Source organism: Engystomops pustulosus, chromosome 1 (genome assembly GCF_040894005.1).
Source record: "Engystomops pustulosus chromosome 1, aEngPut4.maternal, whole genome shotgun sequence".
Taxonomy (NCBI): domain Eukaryota; kingdom Metazoa; phylum Chordata; class Amphibia; order Anura; family Leptodactylidae; genus Engystomops; species Engystomops pustulosus.
The window spans coordinates 187,805,176-187,827,586 of record NC_092411.1 but is presented as its reverse complement, the minus strand read 5'-3'; the positions used below and the strand labels follow the sequence as shown (position 1 = coordinate 187,827,586).

Genomic DNA, 22,411 nt, shown 5'->3' with positions numbered 1-22,411 from the left:
ATCCCCATTTGTTTCTGATTTATGACAGTGGCTTTTGTGATGTGACAACCTGAGATCAAATACTTTCTTGGCTAACTGAAAGTAATTTTCAGAATAAAAACCTCCTAAATCCGGATAAATGCTGTCAATGCAAGTTCTAAATGACACATTGATCCTGGTCTGCACCTGGTTGTTTGAAGGACATGGCTAAAGCTAAATAACTACATAGTTATTTTTTACCTCATATGTTCAGAAGGGGCTGTATAACTTGTTTAGTAAGCTTTCTTGATAAACTCCCAGGCCAATATCCCAGGCCCATATGGGTAGTATGTCCTTTATTTAAAAAAAAAAAACGAAAACATTAAAGATACCCTATATTCACATTTTTGTTTTTTTGGAAACTTTCAGCACATACACCAGGAAATCTCCCAGTGTATAGACCAGTGATGTGCAACCTTTTGAGCTTGGTGTGTCAAAATTTGCCAAAAAACCGAGCATAACTCGGGTGGTGTGTCACCTTGAAAAAAAAAACATAATTTTATGATATTTATAATTTAAATAACAAATATGTATAATTATCTAACTTCTAGGGTACTTTAACCCTAGGTTGTCTGATTGATCCAACCATGTACTGCCATACAACAGTATTCCAGTATATGGGGATTTTCCACATCATATATTATTAGATGCAATTCGCACATTGTAATAGATCGGTTACAATCAGACAGGTGTGGAAAAGATTAGTAACCTGCAAACTTTCAGTCATGAAAGTTCACAGGTTATAGTGAGGGTGCAGGCGCTGCTGTCCGCATCTCCTTCATGCCTTCTTGGCATGGAGAAGGCGTGAGGAGCAAAATAATCGCAATGTCTGGCGATTTGCAAGGTGTTGTGATTATTTCAGGGCTTGTACGTCACAAAACCAAGCCTTGATGACTGTCTTCTATCATACAGTGCACTGACCTTACTTACTGTATGATGAGAGTGGTTGTCCTCCCTGGTCCCTGCTGTGGAGATGGTCAGTGTAGAGGTGGCAGCTGCTGGGACATCACACAAGGCAGCAGCGATGTGCCTCTGACTGTGCTGCCATCCTCTCCTCACCACAACTATCAGGAGCTGCAGAGTAGTCTCCCTGGTTTACGGCAGGGTCACCTCTCCTGCTGTGCCCCATGCTGATACCTGTGCTGACTGGAGACACGAGGCACAGCTCACACATGGGGAGGGGCCGGCCCGGGGGAAGGTGGAGTAGGGGGGAGTGCTGGGAGCTCAGTGCAAACTCTCAGCCTCCTGGCTACTGCACCTGGTCATGTAGGATGAAACTTAACTCTCAGGCAGCCGCGTGTCAGTGAAAATGGCTACGCGTGTCAGCAGTGACACGCGTGTCATAGGTTAGCCATCACTGGTATAGACTGAACACACACGATGTGAACCTTGGCACCCACCACATCTAATAGGAGGTCCTGAGCTACTGATATAACCTGTGGGGGTTGTGCTGCCGGACAGTTCTATGCCAGGTCCAGCATGGCCTAGAAATGCAATATGGTCTGTACTTTAAAAGCAACCAATATGTTACTAGAGAACAAGTCATGTCTAGTGGTGATAAATGAAATATACCAGTATCATAGAATATAAGGCTGGAAAAAGACGCAAGTCCATCAAGTCCAACCTTTAAGAATTAAATAAATGTTTTTTCCCCATAACCCGTGATATTGTTTCTCTCCAGAAAGGCATCCAGGCCTCTCTTGAACATGTACATAGAGTCCGCCATAACAACCTCCTGCGGCAGAGAGTTCCATAGTCTCACTGCTCTTATAGTAAAGAACCTTTGTTTATGTTGATGGTAAAATCGCCTCTCCTCCAGGCGCAGAGGATGCCCCCTTGTCCTAGTCACAGGCCTAGGTATAAAAAGATCTTTGGAGAGATCCTTGTACTGACGGTTCAGGTATTTGTACATTGTAATGAGGTCTCCCCTCAGTCGTCTTTTTTTCTAAACTGAATAATCCCAAATTTTGTAATCTGTCATTGTATTCTAATCCCCCCATTCCCCTAATAATCCTGGTTGCTCTACTCTGCACCCGTTCCAGCTCTACTATGTCCTTTTTATACACTGGTGCCCAAAACTGTACACAATATTCCATGTGTGGTCTGACCAGGGATTTGTATAAGGGCAAAACTATGTCTTTATCATGAGAATCTATTCCTCTCTTGATACATCCCATAATTTTATTTGCTTTAGCAGCAGCTGCCTGGCTCTGGTCACTAAAATTAAGTTTACCATCCACCAATACCCCCAAGTCCTTTTCAGCTCCAGTTTTACCAAGTAATTGACCGTTTAGAACATAATTATACTTTTTGTTTCCATGGCCCAAGTGCATAACTTTACATTTATCTACATTAAATCTCATCAACCATTTCTCTGCCCACTCCTCAAGCTTCCACAAATCCCTCTGTAATGCTAAACTATCGACCTCAGTATTTATTACTTTACACAGCTTAGTATCATCTGCAAATATTGAACTTGACTGTGTAAACCCACTACAAGGTCATTAATAAAAATATTAAAAAGAAGTGGCCCCAATACTGACCCCTGTGGCACTTCACTGGTAACCTCAACCCAATCTGAGAATGTGCCATTAATGACGACCCTCTGTTTTCTATCACTAAGCCAATAACTTACCCAAATACACAGATTTTCTCCTATTCCCAGCAGTCTCATTTTATATACCAACCTTTTATGTGGCACGGTGTCAAATGCCTTTGAAAAGTCCAGATATACCACATCCACAGCGTCCCCCAGATCCAGTCTTGAACTTACCTCCTCGTAGAAACCAATCAGATTAGTCTGACAGGACTGATCTCTCATAAACCCATGCTGACGCTGGGTTATAAGGTTGTACACAATGAGATACTTCAGGATAGCATCTCTAACAAACCCCTCAAATATTTTCCCCACCACAGCAGTTAGACTCACAGGTCTGTAGTTTCCAGGATCGCTATTTGATCCTTTTTTGTATATTGGTACCACATTTGCTATGCGTCAGTCCTGTGGAACATAACCAGTCCTCAGTGAATCTTCAAATATTAAAAATAACAGTCTGTCTATCACGGTACATAGTTCATGCAGAACCCGGGGGTGTATGCCATCTGGCCCTGGTGATTTATCTATCTTAGTACTTGCGAGGCGGCGCCGTACCTCTTCCTGGGTTAAACTGTTGACATTCCAAAAAGAATTTACATTATTCCTCATTGTGTCTTCCACCAGGGGATTTTCCTGGGTAAAGACAGTTGAGAAGGCGACATTCAGTAGATTGGCCCTTTCCTCATCTCCTTCCACCATGACCCCCATGTTATTTCTAAGGGGACCCACACTCTCTGTTTTTAGTTTGTTATCATTTATATACTTGAAAAATAATTTGGGATTATTTTTTCTCTCCCTGGCAATTTTACTCTCAGTCTCTATTTTTGCGGCCTTTATCTGCTTTTTACAGGATTTATTTTTCTCTCTATAATCCTGTAATGCCTCATCGCTACCTTCACGTTTTAGCACCTTAAACGCCTTATCTTTCTCGCTTATTGCATTCCTTACAAGACTAGTTAGCCACTGTTTCTTGTTCCTCTTATGCTTTTTCCCATAAGGTATATGTTTCTCACAGGACTTTTTCAGAATATATGAGAAAAAGTCCCATTTTTGTGTAATATAAAGCAGCATTGCTTACATGCTTCTTGTGGCCCCTTTGTTCTGTATTTGTTTATATAATTCCTTTCTGTAGTGTGGTTTTCCTAAAAAAAAATGTAGTTTTTAAAGTATGCTAATGTGTGTGGTCATTGTCTCATAATTATTCATGCCCCCCAGCAAGTTCACTGAAGGCCTCCTTTCTTCTCTGTGCCAGGCAACTGGCTATGGGCAATTTTTCGCACACGTGAGGTTGTCTGTTCACTATACATCCACACTGAGAAGCAGTCAGCTGTGTAGTGAAGGCACCATCTTGCATGTTGGGAATTGGCAAGAGCCGGTTGACGTCACAGACTCTCTGGCTGGCACAGAGTGGAAAGGAGGCAGGCATTAAGCTTTCTGGGGAGGTGAATAATTATGATACGACGAAGGCCATAGGGACTTTGGTGACACTCCCCCCCCCCCCCCCCGAGCCCCTCAGGCTCAGCATATTTTTAAAAGTAAATTTTAAGGAAAACTGCATCATTGAAACAAATTATATGAACAAATACAGAATGAATGGCCACAAGCCAGGAGACTTGTTCATTAAGTGCATTGAAAATGTTACCTTCTTTCTAACCCCTGTCTGTCATCAATGTGACCTTTAGAGGGCAAGACACTTTACTCCATGCCTACTGTAATATATAAGATCATTTCCTTTAGAGTTGATGGTCAGGTTGAGGATACCGTGTCCTTTAAAATATACTTACAGAGAGAAAAAAAACATATTGGATAGGCAGCAGAATTACATGATGAAAAATATTTCTTCTATTGTTTTCCAGGTTTCTGAAAAACTGAATAAAAATACAGTTGGTCTCTCAAGATAACATTAAAGGGGTATTCTGGGAATATGAACGTCTGATACAAAAACCCATGATGCTATAGATAACAAAACTCAATGTTATTAAATAGTTTGATTTTATGATTTATAACATTTTATGGCCTCTCTAAAGTGGGTGGAGTTATCACTAAGATGGTCGCCACTGGGAAATGCAAGTCCCATGATCCTTTAGTGCTCAGTAACTCCTGCTCCGTATTTTGCTCTTCTCCCAGTGATGATATAACAGACTTTCTTGCTCTGTTACCATAATAATGATGTGTAATTGCCATCACCAAAACACCGGCCATACTGGATGCACTGCAACCAACCGACTACAGGCAGTCCCCAGGTTACATACAAGATGGGGTCTGTAGGTTTGTTCTTAAGTTGAATTTGTATGTAAGTCGGAACTGTATATTTTATAATTGTGACCCCAGCCAGAACTTTTTTGGTCTCTGTGACAATTGGATTTTAAAAATGTTGGGTTGTCATAAGAACCAGGATTAACACTAAAGCTTCATTACAGACACCTGTGATAACTGTTATAGCTGTTTATTGTAGCCTAGGACTAAAGTACAATAAATTACCAATATCCAGTGGTCCGTTTGTAACTAGGGGTCGTATGTAAGTCGAGTGTTCTTAAGTAGGGGACCGCCTGTACAGCCAAATATAGTGAAGATCACATGACCTGCCCAGGCAGGTGCAGGACTTGTGATGTGGACATGTGACCAGTGGTCATCTTCTGTCCTGTGTCTGCTCCGCATGGAGTAAATCAATGGACTGATTATAGGGCCACTAGCATTTTAATTCTGCATTACAGTGTATGTCAGCAGCATTTTTCTGCTAAGGGGAGCAATATTTTAACTAATTACACACTAGCTTATATTTGAAGGACCCATTTGTATATGAATTATGCTTATTCCTGGAATACCCCTTTAACTATCCACAATGTTTCTTGTAGGATGGTACAAAGAAACCCCACAAAGTTTACATGCAAGTCCTTTTAAACACGAACATGAGGGGGGCCACTATCTCTGTCCCCATGTCCTCGGTCATCCATGGCACCCGGTCACAGTGTGGTGAGCACGCACCCTCTCACCAAACTGTCACCGAGGACGGAAAACTATAGAACAGTGGTGGCAAACCTATGGCACGGGTGCCAGAGGTGGCACTCAGAGCCTTTTCTGTGGGCACTCAGACCATCACCCCAGGACAGAGTTCACCAGACAGGACCAAATACACCAAAACTTCCTGTAGTCCCAGGCAACTTATGAGATGCTTTAAATATAAAGATATTTTAAAGTGATACTTCATTGGCTTTTTGGAATTTCAGGAAAAGTAAGAAGGAGTGGACAGGGTTGCATTATATTTGGAGGTCATCCCGCTGGACCCTTCATTCCTCCTCTACAGAGAGACCCTGGACCCTAAAATGATGTTCTTTCAACTGTATTGGCTGCCTCTGGGGGCCAATATGATTGAAAGATGTGGAAGAACAGACAGCAATAAGTTACTGCTTAAAATGCCATGTTGGCACTTTATGGTAAATAAGTGGATTTTGGTTGTAGTTTGGGCACTCTGTCTCCAAAAGGTTCGCCATCACTGCTATAGAACATGTCCTATATTTTCCCGTAATGCAGCACCGGCTGCTATAAAGAGCTCCCCCCTTTCTCCTGCACGCGGGGCTATGCTCATACATTCATATGCAACAGGCCTAACAGTTTAGCCATTTGAGGAAATTCATGTTGATGAATAAAGTTTTACCCCCCCCCCCCCCATTGTAGTTTGCAGCTGCGGGTTACACACCAAATGACTGTAGTCAGCAACCACCATCTGGCAAATTGCTTCAATAATTGACATAACACAATAAATGCTCAGTTGCATCAATAAAGTTTTGAAAGCTCTCATGTCAGCAACATTTGTGTTTTTGCAATTATCTCTCCTAATTATAAGCTTCTATGACGGCATATGTTATCCTAAGTACAACATTTTGAACTTGAAATGTTTTTACTAACAGCAATTGTGATTTGTCTGAAATTAATACCAATTCATTTCAGTATCATATCTTGTACCGTTGTAATTGTTTGTTTTTGTCCCTTACAGGTGCCTGTATCTTTCAGGGTTCCTTATTTGCGGTATGTCCATTTTTATATAACAGTATATTTATTTGAGTTAGATTTTGTTGTACAGTTAATTGTTTACACATTAGATATGTTCTTGGATCTGTATGTGCTGGAAAAGAAGTAGCCAGATTTTCTTCATTTATAAAAGTGAAATTGGAGTTTCCTCTGGTCACTGAATGCAGTTATGATTTCAGCCTCAATGATTAGCTCTTTGGACAACTATTCAGACTGTATGCAATTAACCAATCCTGAGGAAAAATGTAGTTTATGTTTGACTTGGCTTTAAGGACTATTCCAAACCCTTTATGAACTGTTTTAAAACAATTTGCATTGATTAATGTTTTGTGCCTATTTCACCCGAGGGTCATTGGTACCTGAATATCCAGGTCATATGCAGTTCTGCAACACTTTTATCTTATATCTTTGGAACTGTTTTATATTTCATCGCAATTTTTACTTTGTTTTCATGACATATGAGACTTGAACTCAATAGGATAGATTTATTAATTACACATTTTTTTCTGTATAATTAGCAGACAAATTACTAAACAATACATTTTTGTCATTGTTGTAGTAAAATTTAATAACATTTTTCTAAAATATGTTAAAAATATTTAACCCTTCCACAGGTTTAGCTGCAGATGCAGAGGGTGCATTTATTTCATCAGACTTTAAGCTCTTTCTCCCTATAACTTCTTCCCCATTCTGCCTTCAGCTGACAGGCTGAAAGGATCACTCTTGAAATGCCTATAAAGGTAGATCGGGTGGTAGGTGGATGTAAGGGATGTGAGGATAGCTGTTTTTAGAGCTAATCCTCACGTCCCCGCTAACTTTTGGTACACTTTATGGAACTAATATGTACATTTCATTATGCGGCTACTCCACGCCCCAGTAGCCACATTACTCGTCCTACCCTTGTCGTCCAACAAGCCGGCTACTGTGCATGCGCAGTAGCTCCGGCCTCGGAGCTGGGGCTGCTCAGCCGCCGGTCTGCATTCTGCGCATGCGCAGAACGCCATCATGACGGACGAGGGCGCGCAGCTACGAGGAGCTGCGTGCCGCACGCAACAGGGTAGGAGGAGTAATGTGGCTACTGGGGCCCCAGTAGCCGCATAACGAAATTTACATATTAGTTCCATAAAGTGTACCAAAAGTTAGCGGGGACGTGAGGATTAGCTCTAAAAAGAGCTATCCTCATGTCCCTTATATCCACCTACCACCCGATCTACCTTTATAGGTAGAATCGTGGTGGTAGTTGCCCTTTAACTATGAATATCTCTTCCACACTTAGTAATACGGTCCTTTTGTGACATTCAAGGCTAAATTATGTTTCTGCGTGCCATGGTTCAGAACATATAGCTTTTTGAAGTGGACCACTGTCATGACATCTACACAAGTGCCAAGTGCACAATTGAGACTTATATAGCTAAATGACAGTTGAGATAGAGTTAAACAAAGTAAAATAGATTTATAAAGTGAAGAGAATTTTTTTCTGCTTCATATTTGGCCACCGAGTATGATTTTGCAATCAATCTTGTAACACATGTAAAGCTATGTGTTAGTTTCCACTTTCCCAGTTTTTATAATATAAAATATGTTTTACAAGCTATCTTTTGAGTGTTGCTGTGCATTCTATCGGAATTGGCCTGTCATTAAATTATTGGTGGTGGATTGTGTACTCTTGTTGTGCTTGTCCTAGTTGTGGATACATTTCTGCTTGTACTTGTAGTTTGTTTCCTATAGTTGGTTGTGTTGTATTTTTATTCTGTGGAGGCCTCTATGCTACTTGGAGCTTCTGACTGTTGGAATAATGGATTTGTGTGGTGGTGTTTTGATTCATGGACTCCATACTTTGGTATTGGGAAAAGTTATTGCGTTGTTGCATCTTTTTGTGTTGTAAATTCTGTTTTTGTCTGTAATTTTTTGTCTCTGTGTACGAGGAAAACCAAGCATCGGCACAGTATACTAGATAATGTCACTGTTAACAGGATTTTCCACCATATACTTAAAATTTGTTTCAATGATGATATTATTTTAAAGGCAAGATTCCCCTCTATATGACACGGGAATTGTATTTCCAGGTGACATGCTTCTGGCCATATGACAGTTTAAATTGGGACACTGGGGGAGATTTATTAATCTATCTGAATCTATCCAGAATGCTGGAATAATTTGCACCTGAAATGCTGTGTGCCCCATTTATATTTTTGTGAAATTCTTGTCCGAGGACATTACAAACCACGGAAAACACCAGAGATGTGCCATGCCATTGAAACAGTTAATGTACAGAATCTGATGTTATAGTCCTATTATTTTATAAACACATCACTTTTTTGTAAAGATTTACTTTCTTTTAGATCACATGAAAAGGAACAGCCCAGTATTGCAGCTTAGACCACAGCTGTGCTCTTGATATTTATTTTTGAATGAAAGTTGTGATATCACTGAAGTGTGATAAATACACTATTATCTTCTCAGGATATGTGTTTTCATTTCAATTTCACAAGCTCCATCACATTCAGCGTAGAATCATTGATTCTCTCTTAAATTTAAGGCACGGAAAGTAGGACTTTATGGAGTGGGAAGGGGGGAATATTGATATGATCATAATAAATGTTATGGTGATCTGTTAAATTGTATTCACCGCTATAACTTTGAACTTGTAGTTTTCAGAAGCATAAGGAACAGGCTTGGTGGTTACAATCACAGTAGGTAGACTCAAATTACTTGCAGGTCTAGACATTGTCTAGGTGGTATTTGATCCTACCACCCCTTAGCATCTACAGATTTGTGAGGCTTTGTGTGATTTGTGAGATTTGGTTATGCTGCTCCCTTTTTGCTATGCTGGTGACATGTAGTCTGCCATAGCAACACCTGACACTTGCTATAATCCAGCCATTGAATGCATCAGAGCTTCCAGTAGTGTGAAATGTGGCTTCTTATAAAATTGCAGACTCCATCCACAACATAGTCATCAACAAAACTTGTAAAACATTGAAAAATTTAACTGTAGATACGTGCCCTGCATCGATCACATACTGCACCTGTGCTACAATATTGTCCGTCCCTAATTTTCACCTCACGGCAAAGAATAATGCAGTGAATCAAATTTATATATAAAGAGACATTAGGGAGTTAATCAATGACATACTAGAGCAGTCTGTTGTCAGTTGTCTATAGACCACATTGTAAGGAAGATCTAAAGTTTTATATGCTGACACTAGTCTTCATTTAGTACATGTAGAGGAATGCTATCAGCTGTGTGCCGCTAACTCATAGTAAAATCCCCAGTGGAAAATTCCACCTCCTTTTCATTTCATTAGCAGAAGCACTCTTCCTATGTATGGACATGTATGGCAAGTGCTTTTGTCTTCTAATGCTGTATTTCCACTATTCAATTACATTGACCTCCTACAGGTCCAATAAATTATTTTCATTGGTGAATACAATCTGGCCATTGCTTATTGTAGAGTAAAAGTATCTCAATATCTAGAGGTACAAATCAAAGCTCCTGGCAGGGAAACAATCTTAAATATGTAAAATGTAAACTCTACAGTTGTGCTGGTATATATAAACTTATCAGTTCTGTTTGCAGCGATGTGTCAGCTGAACTTCTCCTTGGAATGAGAATGCTCATTCTTAAAGTTTAAGGTAATATTAAAAGTTTTCTGCTCCTGAGGCTCAAGTGATTACAAATGATTAACGTCAAAATGTTTTATATTTTATTTTAAAACCTAACCCTCGGTTAAAATCATGGTCTAAGTAGTGCGCAGGTGCGCGTCAGAAACTCCCCTCAATCTGCTGCCAGTTGCACCCTCTGTAAGCCCACTTGGCGCGAAGATTGCAAGTAAATGCAATTATTTCAGTTTTTTTAAAAGAAGAAGCCTAGATAAATGTCCCCTAAGAGGGTCTCTTAGACTGAGCTGCATTTTGTTAAGATCGCTCAATTTATTTGCATGCAAACTTTCCAAACTGCTGGTTGTTGCTAAGAAATGATTTGATCGCCTGGTAGACATGTGTTTTTCTTCATTTTTCATTTTTACCTCCTCCCTTTTCACATCATATGTTTCTAAATGCCAGCAGCTTTCACTATTAATCAATACAGATTTGCGGTTTCTTTGTCATTTGCAATGAAAGAAAAAAAATAACAGCAAAACAAAATTTAAACAGCAAAGAAAGCAAATACTAATATAATTCAAATGGTCATTGGGGAGCAGTTCAGAGAAAGCTATGTCTTCACATTTAGGGAGAATTATGCTAATATCCCTCTCCACAGAATTTATTCAATAAAATAAGACATCTGGTTATATAATTGGAGCTTCTGGCAGCTCACACAGTTTCTAATTCATTTAAACAAATACTTTGTTCAATGTTTCTCCTGGGCATCTGTTCTATGAAATAAATACAAAGGTAGAGCAAAATTCTAAGGCTGGATTTCTTTTATTTGGGATATTACATCCAAGCTAGCATGAAAACTGGTTTTCAAATTAAAAGCACCTTATAGATAACTTTTCCTTTTGTCTGACCCCTGCCTGTTTCTTCATAGTTGGGTGTCTGTAGCAAATGTATCCAAATATATTTTGTTCTCATTTTGCAGAAAAGCCTATGTACACCCTTTTACACTGTTTTTTTTGGTATAAATTTGGTTCCTTGTTGTAAATCATTAAAAATTAAAAAAATGCATACAATTGTGCTGCTGTAAAGTCTGTAAAACTCCTCTGTATAACTGGATCTGCTGCTGCTTCTGACTTCGCTCCAAAGACATATTAGGCCTGCCTGCTTTCTCCTACCTTTTCTCAGTTTTTGAGAGGGCCAGGGTAAGGAGTTATTAATCTTTCAATTCCCAGCTTCACCATCACTTTCTGTTGACACCAAGGAACAGATATCGGTAACGGGTAGTAGGAGAAATGACTCCATTAATAAGCTGTGCTGTTACACAGTGCAAGCAGTAACATCATCCTGGACATACAGACACAATATTCCGAATGTATTACTAGAACAGGCATGATTTATAAGAAAAGTCTAAATCTAAGAGCAAATCTGTTTAATAAGGACAAGGGAGCCAGTTCAGTAAGCTCCAATAAAGGACATCCACCACCAGGATCATGGATTGTAAACCATACATACTGCTGTGTGCCACCTCTGGTAGGATCTGCTCTTCTTTAAGCTTCCTGTAATTAAATGGCAGGCTACCTTCTAAATGAGTGGAAAAGACTTAAAATGGCATCTACCATCAGTTTACCTGATGGTAGACTTGTTTCACTCACCTCCCTGTCCCGGTATCTGTTCGAGCCAGAGTTTTTTTTTGTTTTTTTTTTGTTAGAACGTCCGATTTTTCTCAAAAATGTACTTTATACAATATGCTAATGAGCTTGAGGTGCTCTGCAGAGCGCCTTTTTCCCCACTGCAATCTAATTTATGCACGCCCCGTGGCACTACCTATGGAGTGCTCTGAGAGACGGTGACGTTATCAGCTCTCTCTCTCTCTCGGTAGTGCAGGGAGTTATTGCGCAAGATTTCCAGTGAAAGCCGGTGACGTCACTGGATCTCAGAGCACCATATGCGGCGCCACGGGCGCCAGGGCGTGCATTAATCAGTTTGCAGCGGAGTATTAGCATATTTTTTACAGAAAAAATAAAAGAAGCTGTCTGGAAACTGTATTGGCACAGGGAGGTGAGTGATACACATCTACCATCTGGTAAACTGATGGTAGCTGTCCTTTAAGCAAATTAGGTACTGGTTCCCACAATAAGATAGTAGTCAAGATAACCGTCTAGTTTATAATAACTGTCTAAGTTATTATAACTTTTTTATATCGGTTATTTTCTTATATATTGTAATGGAGCTTTGTGTGTTGATCCATTTTAGCTGTGAGAGGTAAGCATTTTTCAAGATTATTTTATCTCAAGACTGGCACATCTACAGTGTAGGATTAGAAAAAATACTATTTACAGAATGCTATGCAGTTTGAAATATTGTTGTTGTGTTGTTTATATGGTAATATTACAGTTCCCTATATTTGAGTCTGATGACTTCAGATCCCTACAACTGGTAAAGGCTTGTGGTCAGAACATATTTGTTATAGAATGCCAAACATCTTACACCGGGCTTACTGTGCAGCAAGTATAACCAATGGGATTTTGTTGCCTTATTTAAAGCATAACTATCTCTACAGCAGCACTGTTCTTTTCTTAGTGGCCTATTTTCTTTTTATATAGATCCCTAGGGCTGAACATGTGTTTGGGTATGCTATGCTACTCAGTTTTCCATAGAATGTACACCTGTGGAAATGTGCTATTGATAATATATGAGCATGTGACTCATTCTATTTAACAAGTGTTTTAGTGAATATATGTTATACACATAACCAGGCAATTTTTTTTTCGTTATACAGCATCATTTTCTGAATCCTTGATATATGTTCACATGTTGCTATTCAAAATAAATATCTGTATTACCGTATATTCACAGAACATGTACCGGTAGCATATTCTTTTTCATCCCTCCACACATAAAACATCATATAGATGAATTGCACAAACCAGACCATCTCACATTGAACTTTCAAGAGTACAAATTCTAAAAGTAATTTTCACAAAACCTCAGAATTAATTTTCACATTCTCAGCAGATAAATTGAATACTGCTGTGCTGTGATGAGATTTACAGGCTCCATCTTTTGTGGGGAAACACATGTTCTTACCTGAAATTGTTTCCTCTTTAACTGTTAATTTTTAACCTGTTTTATATTTTTTGCTTCCTACAAGTTGCTTGATTCTAGCCCTTGGAAAAATAACCTTCAAAGAATTTTTTTTTCTTGATTTAAGATAATCTGTTGGTGGATCTGACTATGATATGACGTTTTATAAATTACATGGAAGGAAACAAGGATTACAGAAACGGCTCCTACGTTCACACACAGTATGGATAGCTTTGTTGGGTTCTGTTTGGAGTTGCAGAAACAGCAGAGGACCGTGTGCTCTATTGTTTCTATAACTTCTGGCTTTACGATCTGATCAAGGGAATGAATAGCTCTTTAATTTTACAATACTGCTGGATTGTCATTAACCTGATCTATATATTTTAATAAAATGGGGATAGCTGTAAAGCCAATGCTTAATAACTTAATTGTAGCGGCACTTCCTATTGTAACATTCTTCACATTTTTGGTTGTTTAGTGGTTCCATGAGTGTGTGGGAATGTCTGTGTGTGGAGTACAGTCTTTTGTGACTTAGTTTTTAGTGGAGGTTTAAATACGTTTGATGTTTTCTTGAATGCCACTGGCTTTGATCATAGCAGTGATGAAGGGTTAGGATGTTCTGCAGGTGGAACCAAGACACGTCCTGACACAAATATTAACAATCTCTTATGTGTATAATTGGGAACAATGGGGACCATCATCCCGACGGTGACAGCTGGAAAGTGACCTAAATGGTTGATTCAGGAAAGCTCAGAGCTACAGGATAGACAAAGAAATGGCTTTATGCGTTAATATTCAGCCAGTAATTATCTACTGATTATACCTTTAGATATAAAGTGCAGAGAAACTACTATCTGGTTCTAAGGAGACCATTAATGTACACATGAAAGAGTTCAGTTTTTCCTTTCAAGTATTTTAGGGTAGAATTTTCTATACCATTCTAAGGCACTCATCCTGAGATAAAACCACACTTGTGTCTTTGAAAACTGGAAAATGTGTACATGGCTGTGACCAAGGCATGAAAATGAACTTTTAATGATCTCTCCTCTTCTGAAGAAACTATAGCAGGTGGTCTATCAAACTGTGTATAATATTAGACCTCTTCTGAGTTTGCTGGCTTTCATATGTTTAAAATTACTGTCTGGGTGAAAATGACAAGAGAATCAGAAAACAATACACATTCGAAAGTAAATAGCTAAAAGTAGAAGAAATGTATTATTTTTTAATCTGAAAAACAGAAATGTAAAGGCCATCCTAGTTGAATGGTCATCCCTCTAACAACACATTAATCTTTTGAAATTACCTGGAACATAATTACCATAAGGATTACTTTTCTGCAAACTAATTATATGCAGACCTACACTACTACTCAAAATTTTGGGGTCACTAAGAAAAGTCCTTTATTTTTGAAAGATCACATTTTCTTTCAATGAAGCTAACATTAAATAAATCATGGAAATTTCCTGTGAAGGAGATAAGGGAAGCGTCGGCGCCGCTTGGATCCAAAACACTACCAGATTGTAGTGAATATTCAAAGTTGGTTCTTTATTACGATTTTAAACATGAATAAAAGGATAAATTGCTACGCGTTTCGGCCCCGGACATGGGCCTTCGTCAGGCATACTGTGGTGTGGTATAAAACTTGCTTAAATACAAACTGGAAAATAGCCCGGGAAGAGCTGGACCAATGAGAAGCAGTATGGTAAAATAAACATGAATCCTTAACATTTTTCTAAAATATACAGGATAAAAATGTAAAAAACAGACAATATAATGTATAACAATAGCAATCATTAAAAAAATAAAATACTAACTTGGAGACGTTACATAACAATAGGCTATAGGTGTATAGCGGAGACCGGAAGTGTGCCGGTAAGAGAGGAAGGGAGCCCGGTGCTCCGTGTTCCTGTGTTGTGGCGTCTGTAGTCATAGAGACCACAGCATGATTGTTGTAAAGGCCCGAAGTTGGCTAGGTAGACATGGAGGGACGTTGCTAGAAGACTGGGAAGCTACGGAAGCCTAGTGGGCACAAAAAGCGTCACTCAAAAGAGGAGCGTCAGCGAAGCAAAGCCATTTGAGGGAACGATGGGGAATCTGCTTGCGGTAAATATAAAACGATAGTGTGCGCTACCCAGAAATGGTTTAATGTATTATATTATTAAGCTCTCTTGATATAACAAAGGCATACATATTGGGGTATAAGTGTTTTATATAGATTATATTATATTATATGCGAGTAAGAATGAACGGCCATAGACACAAAGCCAAAACAGGATATTTAAAGCAAAGTCTCTCCAAGCATCAATAACTGTTCATTTGAAAATCTAATTTTAACCCCTATTGAACAAATACCAGAAAGCAACAAAAATAGAATAAAAACCTTGAATAGGCGTGAATCTTACTGGATTTATAAACTAGGCACTTTACATCCAAACGGCTTAAATGCCGTAATAGACTCTATAGATTAGAGAAGCTAAAAGATGATCTTTCTTTGAGCTGGTTGAGAATCTGGAGTATCAGATTTGTTTGTTCTATGAAACTATCACAATGGCCAGAAAACAAGAACTTTCAGATTAAATCAGCATTCATCATTAATTATTAAAATTAGCTCACTAGGATAAAAACACACATACAACAAGTGAAGGGTAGGGCTAGTGTAGACGTATTTGTCACTAAGGTGCATTTTTCACTGATTCCTTAATTCTCACATAAGCCTCATGGCAAATCAAAAAGTGAGGGTATGTGCTAGTATCTAATTACTCAATCTGTTTAGCTACAGTCTATTTTTGTTCTTAGAAATGAAGGCCATTCCAAGAAACTGAAGATTTCCTACAGCGGTGTGTACTATGCCCTTCAGAGGAGAGCACAAACAGGTTCTAACCATAGTAAAAAGAGACCCCGCTACACTAAGCAACAAGACAAGTACATTAAAGTCTCTAGCTTGAGAAACCAACATCTCATAGGTCCTCAACTGGAAGCTTCAATAAGTAGTACTCGCCAAACGCCCCTGTCAACCTCTACCGTTAAGAGGGGACTCCAGGATGCTGACCTTCAGGGCAGAGTGACAAATAAAAAGCCATATCTGAGACTGGCTTATAAAAGAAAAAATTTGAACGAACACAGACAAAGATTGGAAAAATGCGTTATGGATAGACGAATCTGAGTTTGAGGTGTTTGGATCACACAGAAGAACATTAGGATTTTGCACACCCGGTATTTAGAATTTTTGGTCAGTGTTGTAAATATTTAATGTGAGAATTTTATTTTTTTTACTCTGCACAAACCTTTTTCCAAAGTTAACTGACCTTTAAAAGATATTGACTGTAGACATTTTACTGTGTGGATTTCATCTTAATATCCAAGCTTAGAGTATTGCTCACAGTATGAGCAGTGAAAACATACATTAAAGGGGCATTCTCGTCTGGGCAGTCACATTCAGTTTCATTAATATGTCAAATAAAAACTTTTCTTCAATTAGATGTTATAAAAAAAAAATGTTCCTGTGTGAAGATAATTTCTCATAAATGTAGTTATTTGGTCCCTTAGAAACAAGACTGTGTCCCTGGATACGGCCACCTCTGCTGGAGTGATTGCACAAAGAAACAAAAGGTTTTTGTATATGAAATGTCCAGGAGTTACTGCAGGTCCAACAGCCGGCCCTGTGGTAATGTACGCTGAATCCTGGTGGTCAGGCAGGACTCAATAGCGCATGTCTGGCCACCCCTGCCAGAATGTGAGGTGGTTGTATCCGAGGAAGCTATCTTGTTTTCTAAGGGACAACATGGCTACATTTATGAGAAATTATCTTCACACAGGAACATTTTTTTAACAACATCCAATTGAAGAAATGCTTACATATGGCAAATGAATTTAATTAAATGTAAATGCCCAGATGGGAATACCCCTTTAAGAATCTAGGATTAAGACATTAAATATTTTGAGATTTGTACTTGGGGGAGGAAGGGGGGCTGGAATGAGATTGGGGAATAAGAACAAAAGGAATACGGACCGGGAAAACCATATAAAGTGCATGTACACAAATGCCAGAAGCCTCACAAACAAAATGGAGGAACTGGAACTCTTGATGTTGGAGCGGAAATATGATATAGTGGGTATCAGCGAGACATGGCTGGACAGTAGCTATGACTGGGCTGTTACTATAGATGGTTATAGTCTTTTTAAAAAGGATCGTATAAATAAAAAAGGGGGAGGGGTTTGTTTAAATGTGAATTCTTGCCTCAAGCCTGTCTTGCGAGATGACATCAGTAACGCAAATGCAAATGTGGAGTCCCTATGGGTGGAGATAAGGGGAGGAAAAAGAATAATAAAATATTACTAGGGGTTTGTTATAAGGCTCCAAATATAATGGAGGCAGCAGAGGAAATGCTGATAAGTGAAATGGATGCGGCTTCAAAGCATGGTGAAGTACTTATCATGGGGGACTTCAATTACCCAGATATTGACTGGGGGGCAGGTCCTTCAAAGGTAGCAGGTTCTTGTCAACAACAAAAGACAATTACCTGTCGCAACTAGTCCTGGAGCCAACAAGAGGGGGGGGGCACTGCTGGATCTTATCGTTACCAACAGACCTGATAGGGTATTAAAACTACAGGTTGGGGGGAACCTGGGGAATAGTGATCATACTATCATTGATTTTGTATTACGCTTTACTAAGAGCGTTAGTGAAGGGGCAACCAGCACTCTAAACTTCAGGAGAGCAAATTTTCAGCAACTAAGGGAAGACCTTAAAGGCATAGACTGGGATAATGTTCTTAAAGACAAAAGCCCCCCCCCCCCCCAAAAAAAAAAGAGACTTTTTCTCATATATTCTGAAAAAGTCCTGTGAAAAAAACATACCTTATGGGAAAAAGCATAAAAGGAACAAGAAAAAGCCAATGTGGCTAACTAGTCTTGTAAGGAAAGCAATAAGCGAGAAAGATGAGGTGTTTAAGGTGCTAAAACATGAAGGTAGCGATGAGGCATTACAGGATTATAGAGAGAAAAATAAATCCTGTAAAAAGCAGATAAAGGCCGCCAAGATAGAGACTGAGAGAAATATTGCCAGGGAGAGCAAAAATAACCCCAAATTATTTTTCAAGTATATAAATGATAAGAAATTAAAAACGGAGAGTGTGAGTCCCTTTGGAAATAACATGGGGGTCATGGTGGAAGGAGATGAGGAAAGGGCCAATCTACTGAATGTCACCTTCTCAACTGTCTTTACCCAGGAAAATCCCTTGGTGGAAGACACAATGAGGAATAATGTAAATTCTTTTTGGAATGTCAACAGTTTAACCCAGGAAGAGGTACGGCACCGCCTCGCAACCACTAAGATAGATAAATCACCGGGGCCAGATGGTATACACCCCTGGGTTCTGCATGAATTATGTACAGTGACAGACCGTTATTTTTAATATTTGAAGATTCACTGAGGACTGGTTATGTTCCACAGGACTGGCGCATAGCAAATGTGGTACCAATATACAAAAAAGGACAGACCCGTGAGTCTAACTGCTGTGGTGGGGAAAATATTTGAGGGGTTTGTTAGAGATGCTATCCTGGAGTATCTTACTGTGCACAACCTTATAACCCAGCATCAGCATGGGTTTATGAGAGATCGGTCCTGTCAGACTAATCTGATTGGTTTCTACGAGGAGGTAAGTTCAAGACTGGATCTGGGGGACGCTGTGGATGTTGTATATCTGGACTTTTCAAAGGCATTTGACACAGTGCCACATAAAAGGATGGTATATAAAATGAGACTGCTGGGAATAGGAGAAAATCTGTGTATTTGGGTAAGTAATTGGCTTAGTGGCTTAGAAAACAGAGGGTCGTCATTAATGGCACATTCTCAGATTGGGTTGAGGTTACCAGTGGAGTTCCACAGGGGTCAGTATTGGGGCCACTTCTTTTTAATATTTTTATTAATGGCCTTGTAGTGGGTTTACACAGTCAAGTTCAATATTTGCAGATGATACTAAGCTGTGTAAAGTAATAAATACTGAGGTCGATAGTTTAGCATTACAGAGGGATTTGTGGAAGCTTGAGGAGTGGGCAGAGAAATGGTTGATGAGGTTTAATGTAGATAAATGTAAAGTTATGCACTTGGGCCATGGAAACAAAAAGTATAATTATGTTCTAAACGGTCAATTACTTAGTAAAACTGGAGCTGAAAAGGACTTGGGGGGTATTGGTGGATGGTAAACTTAATTTTAGTGACCAGAACCAGGCGGCTGCTGCTAAAGCAAATAAAATTATGGGATGTATCAAGAGAGGAATAGATTCTCATGATAAAAACATAGTTTTGCCCTTATACAAATCCCTGGTCAGTCCAAACATGGAATATTGTATACAGTTTTGGGCACCAGTGTATAAAAAGGATATAGTAGAGCTGGAACGGGTGCAGAGGAGAGCAACCAGGATTATTAGGGGAATGGAGGGATTAGAATACACTGACAGATTACAAAATTTGGGATTATTCAGTTTAGAAAAAAGACGACTGAGGGGAGACCTCATTACAATGTACAAATACCTGAACCGTCAGTACAAGGATCTCTCCAAAGATCTTTTTATACCTAGGCCTGTGACTAGGACAAGGGGGCATCCTCTGCGCCTAGAGGAGAGGTGAATTTACCATCAACATAGATAAAGGTTCTTTACTGTGCGAGCAGTGAGACTATGGAACTCTCTGCCGCAGGAGGTTGTTATGGCGGACTCTATGTACATGTTCAAGAGAGGCCTGGATACCTTTCTGGAGAGAAAAAAATCACGGGTTATAGGGATAAAACCTTTATTTAATTCTTAAAGGTTGGACTTGATGGACTTGCGTCTTTTGCCAGTCTTAAATACTATGATACTATGGTACTTGTTGTAAAGCAAATCTAAGCTTTCCTGAATCAATCTGGGCAGGGTACTCTGCATTCCCACTGAGTGGGACTATTTTTAGCCTGGCCATGCCTCCTTTTAGAGACCATTTTTAGGTGGCCATTCTTTCTTAGTTTGAAAACATTTCAATAAGTGCCTAAAAGCCTTGATTAATGTGGCACATGACACCTACACCTAGATAGTTTTTGTACACAACTCCCCAATGTGTAAATGAGACATAGCCTTCTATACCTCTCAGCACGATTTTAAAGCGAAACAGTTAGGAAAACCCACAACTAGAATACTGAACACAAAAGAAGTACAACGCAAGTCTAGGTGCAGGCTGACAGAATGGAGAGAATGGGCGAACTTACCCTGCGCTGATCTACAAACTAGACCCTACTAAGGCAGAAACCCCCTTGAAGGTAGGGAGCCTCTGCCGCAGGAACCTCCTATCTACCCTGCAGGGGCCTGGGAGGTGAGAGAAACCCACATAGGTCTGTCAGCCGCTGTGAGGTGGCACAGACAGAAAACTGAAGTGTGAGGGTTGGGACAGTATTCAGACAAAGGGAAAAAAACAGAACGAACAACAATGAAACAAATGGGATTTAAGACCGCAACGGAAACTAAAGCAGACACAAGAAAAGAGAACTAAAGATGAACAGACACAAAACATAGAAGACTGAGCAGAACCGCCGGGTCACACCAGAGAGTATGTCCAGGTCAAATAACTCTAGTAAAGGAATAGTAACTAACTGGCGAAATACTGTAAAAATGCTTAAAAAAGAAGAGAGGATGCACATATGCAGCCCATACAAAATATATTTTATTAGAGAAATTAATTAATGACAAAATACGAGACACACACAGAATAAAAACAATTAAAATGTGTCACAAGTCGGCACAATGTCTCCCAATGGGAGAGGGAACCAAGTCCCAAACCCAGGAGCAACCCACACCACTACCTCAAAGACCCTCTAGTAAGAAGAAGTTGGTAAGCAGTCCTGAAAATAAATGTATACAATACCTCATAAGAAAGGACGTGTATAAGAAAGAAAGTAATGCAATAACAAAAAAGGAAGGGAATGAGGTAGGTCAGGCGGGGGGAGGGAAGAGGAGTGTTATGTGGGTGAAATACAATGCCGGGGAGAAGCAAACAACGCTAAGGGAGAACAGGAGACCAGGAATCCAGCTAGGATGTGAGTTCCAGATGGGCAAACACTGGCACAGGTGGAAGCAGCAGATCCAATTTATGCAGCCTGAGATCCGCCCCCAGAATCCCATAGGAGCAGCAACCCAGACTGATTCAGAAAACCGACAGCATAAGATTCCCTAAAGTGCACGCGTCCTGGATGCCTGCTGCCCTGAGCGAGCAGCAGGGATAACTCTCTGCGGACAGGAGGCGGAGCTAGTACGGAGACATACAGAAACTTGGGGAAGACCGCTAACATTATCAGAATGGAGGGTGGAAGCACCAGCAGACACGGTGTCCCTTCCAGTGGATCTGACAGAAACATTGTGGATTGCCTAGGGCAGCAGGATGAATAAGTTGGTACAGAGAGAGCTGCATCTCCTTCTTCAATGCTTTAGTGTGATTCTTCCTGCTCATGGGAGAGAATGGAGAGAATCTACAATAATAATCCAAATTTCTCCCCTTTTGACATCTTCAGGACACCAATACGATTGAATTTTGTGTCACAGTATTTAGCAATATGTTACTGCCTTGTTGGCACTTTGAGATAAATAAGTGGATTTTGGTCTTAGTTTGGCCACCATTTAAAATGATTAGCATCTTCTATGACACATTAAATGTACTGTTTGTCCCCCTCCTGCGAAACACCCATTACTAAGGTGTATTGCTGGTACAGTACATGCTCATTGATGGCAGGTGTGAAACATGAAAGGGAGTGGGTGAATTTAGTGAGAACTGTAGTCCTTCATCTGACCTGTTTTTTATGTCCTAAGAAGATGTTATATCAATATGATGTCATTTCAGTGGTATTAGTAAAATGAAAATGAATAGATTGAGTATAGCAAAGCAATTATGATGTAATTCTTAAACATTTTATGACTTAAGTTCAACATACAGTAGATCAAAAATGAAAAGCCTACATTTAGTTTGTTTCAAACTTGGTTTAATAGAGGAAGAGACATTTTAAAAGTCAATTATTGAAGAAGAAAACTTAAGTGCCTTGGTGATTTCCATTTACTCATAATAAG

General features: G+C 39.5%; 1 protein-coding gene across 1 annotated transcript in view; it reads left to right on the top strand.

The window, feature by feature from the left end:
• Positions 1 to 22,411, top strand: part of FRAS1 (Fraser extracellular matrix complex subunit 1) — a 340,675-nt gene that overhangs the window by 25,852 nt on the left and 292,412 nt on the right. Inside the window, exon 2 of the mRNA XM_072115515.1 lies at positions 6,609 to 6,640. Within this exon, the coding sequence (XP_071971616.1) occupies positions 6,609 to 6,640 (32 nt within the window). The remainder of the gene's footprint in view (positions 1 to 6,608; positions 6,641 to 22,411) is intronic.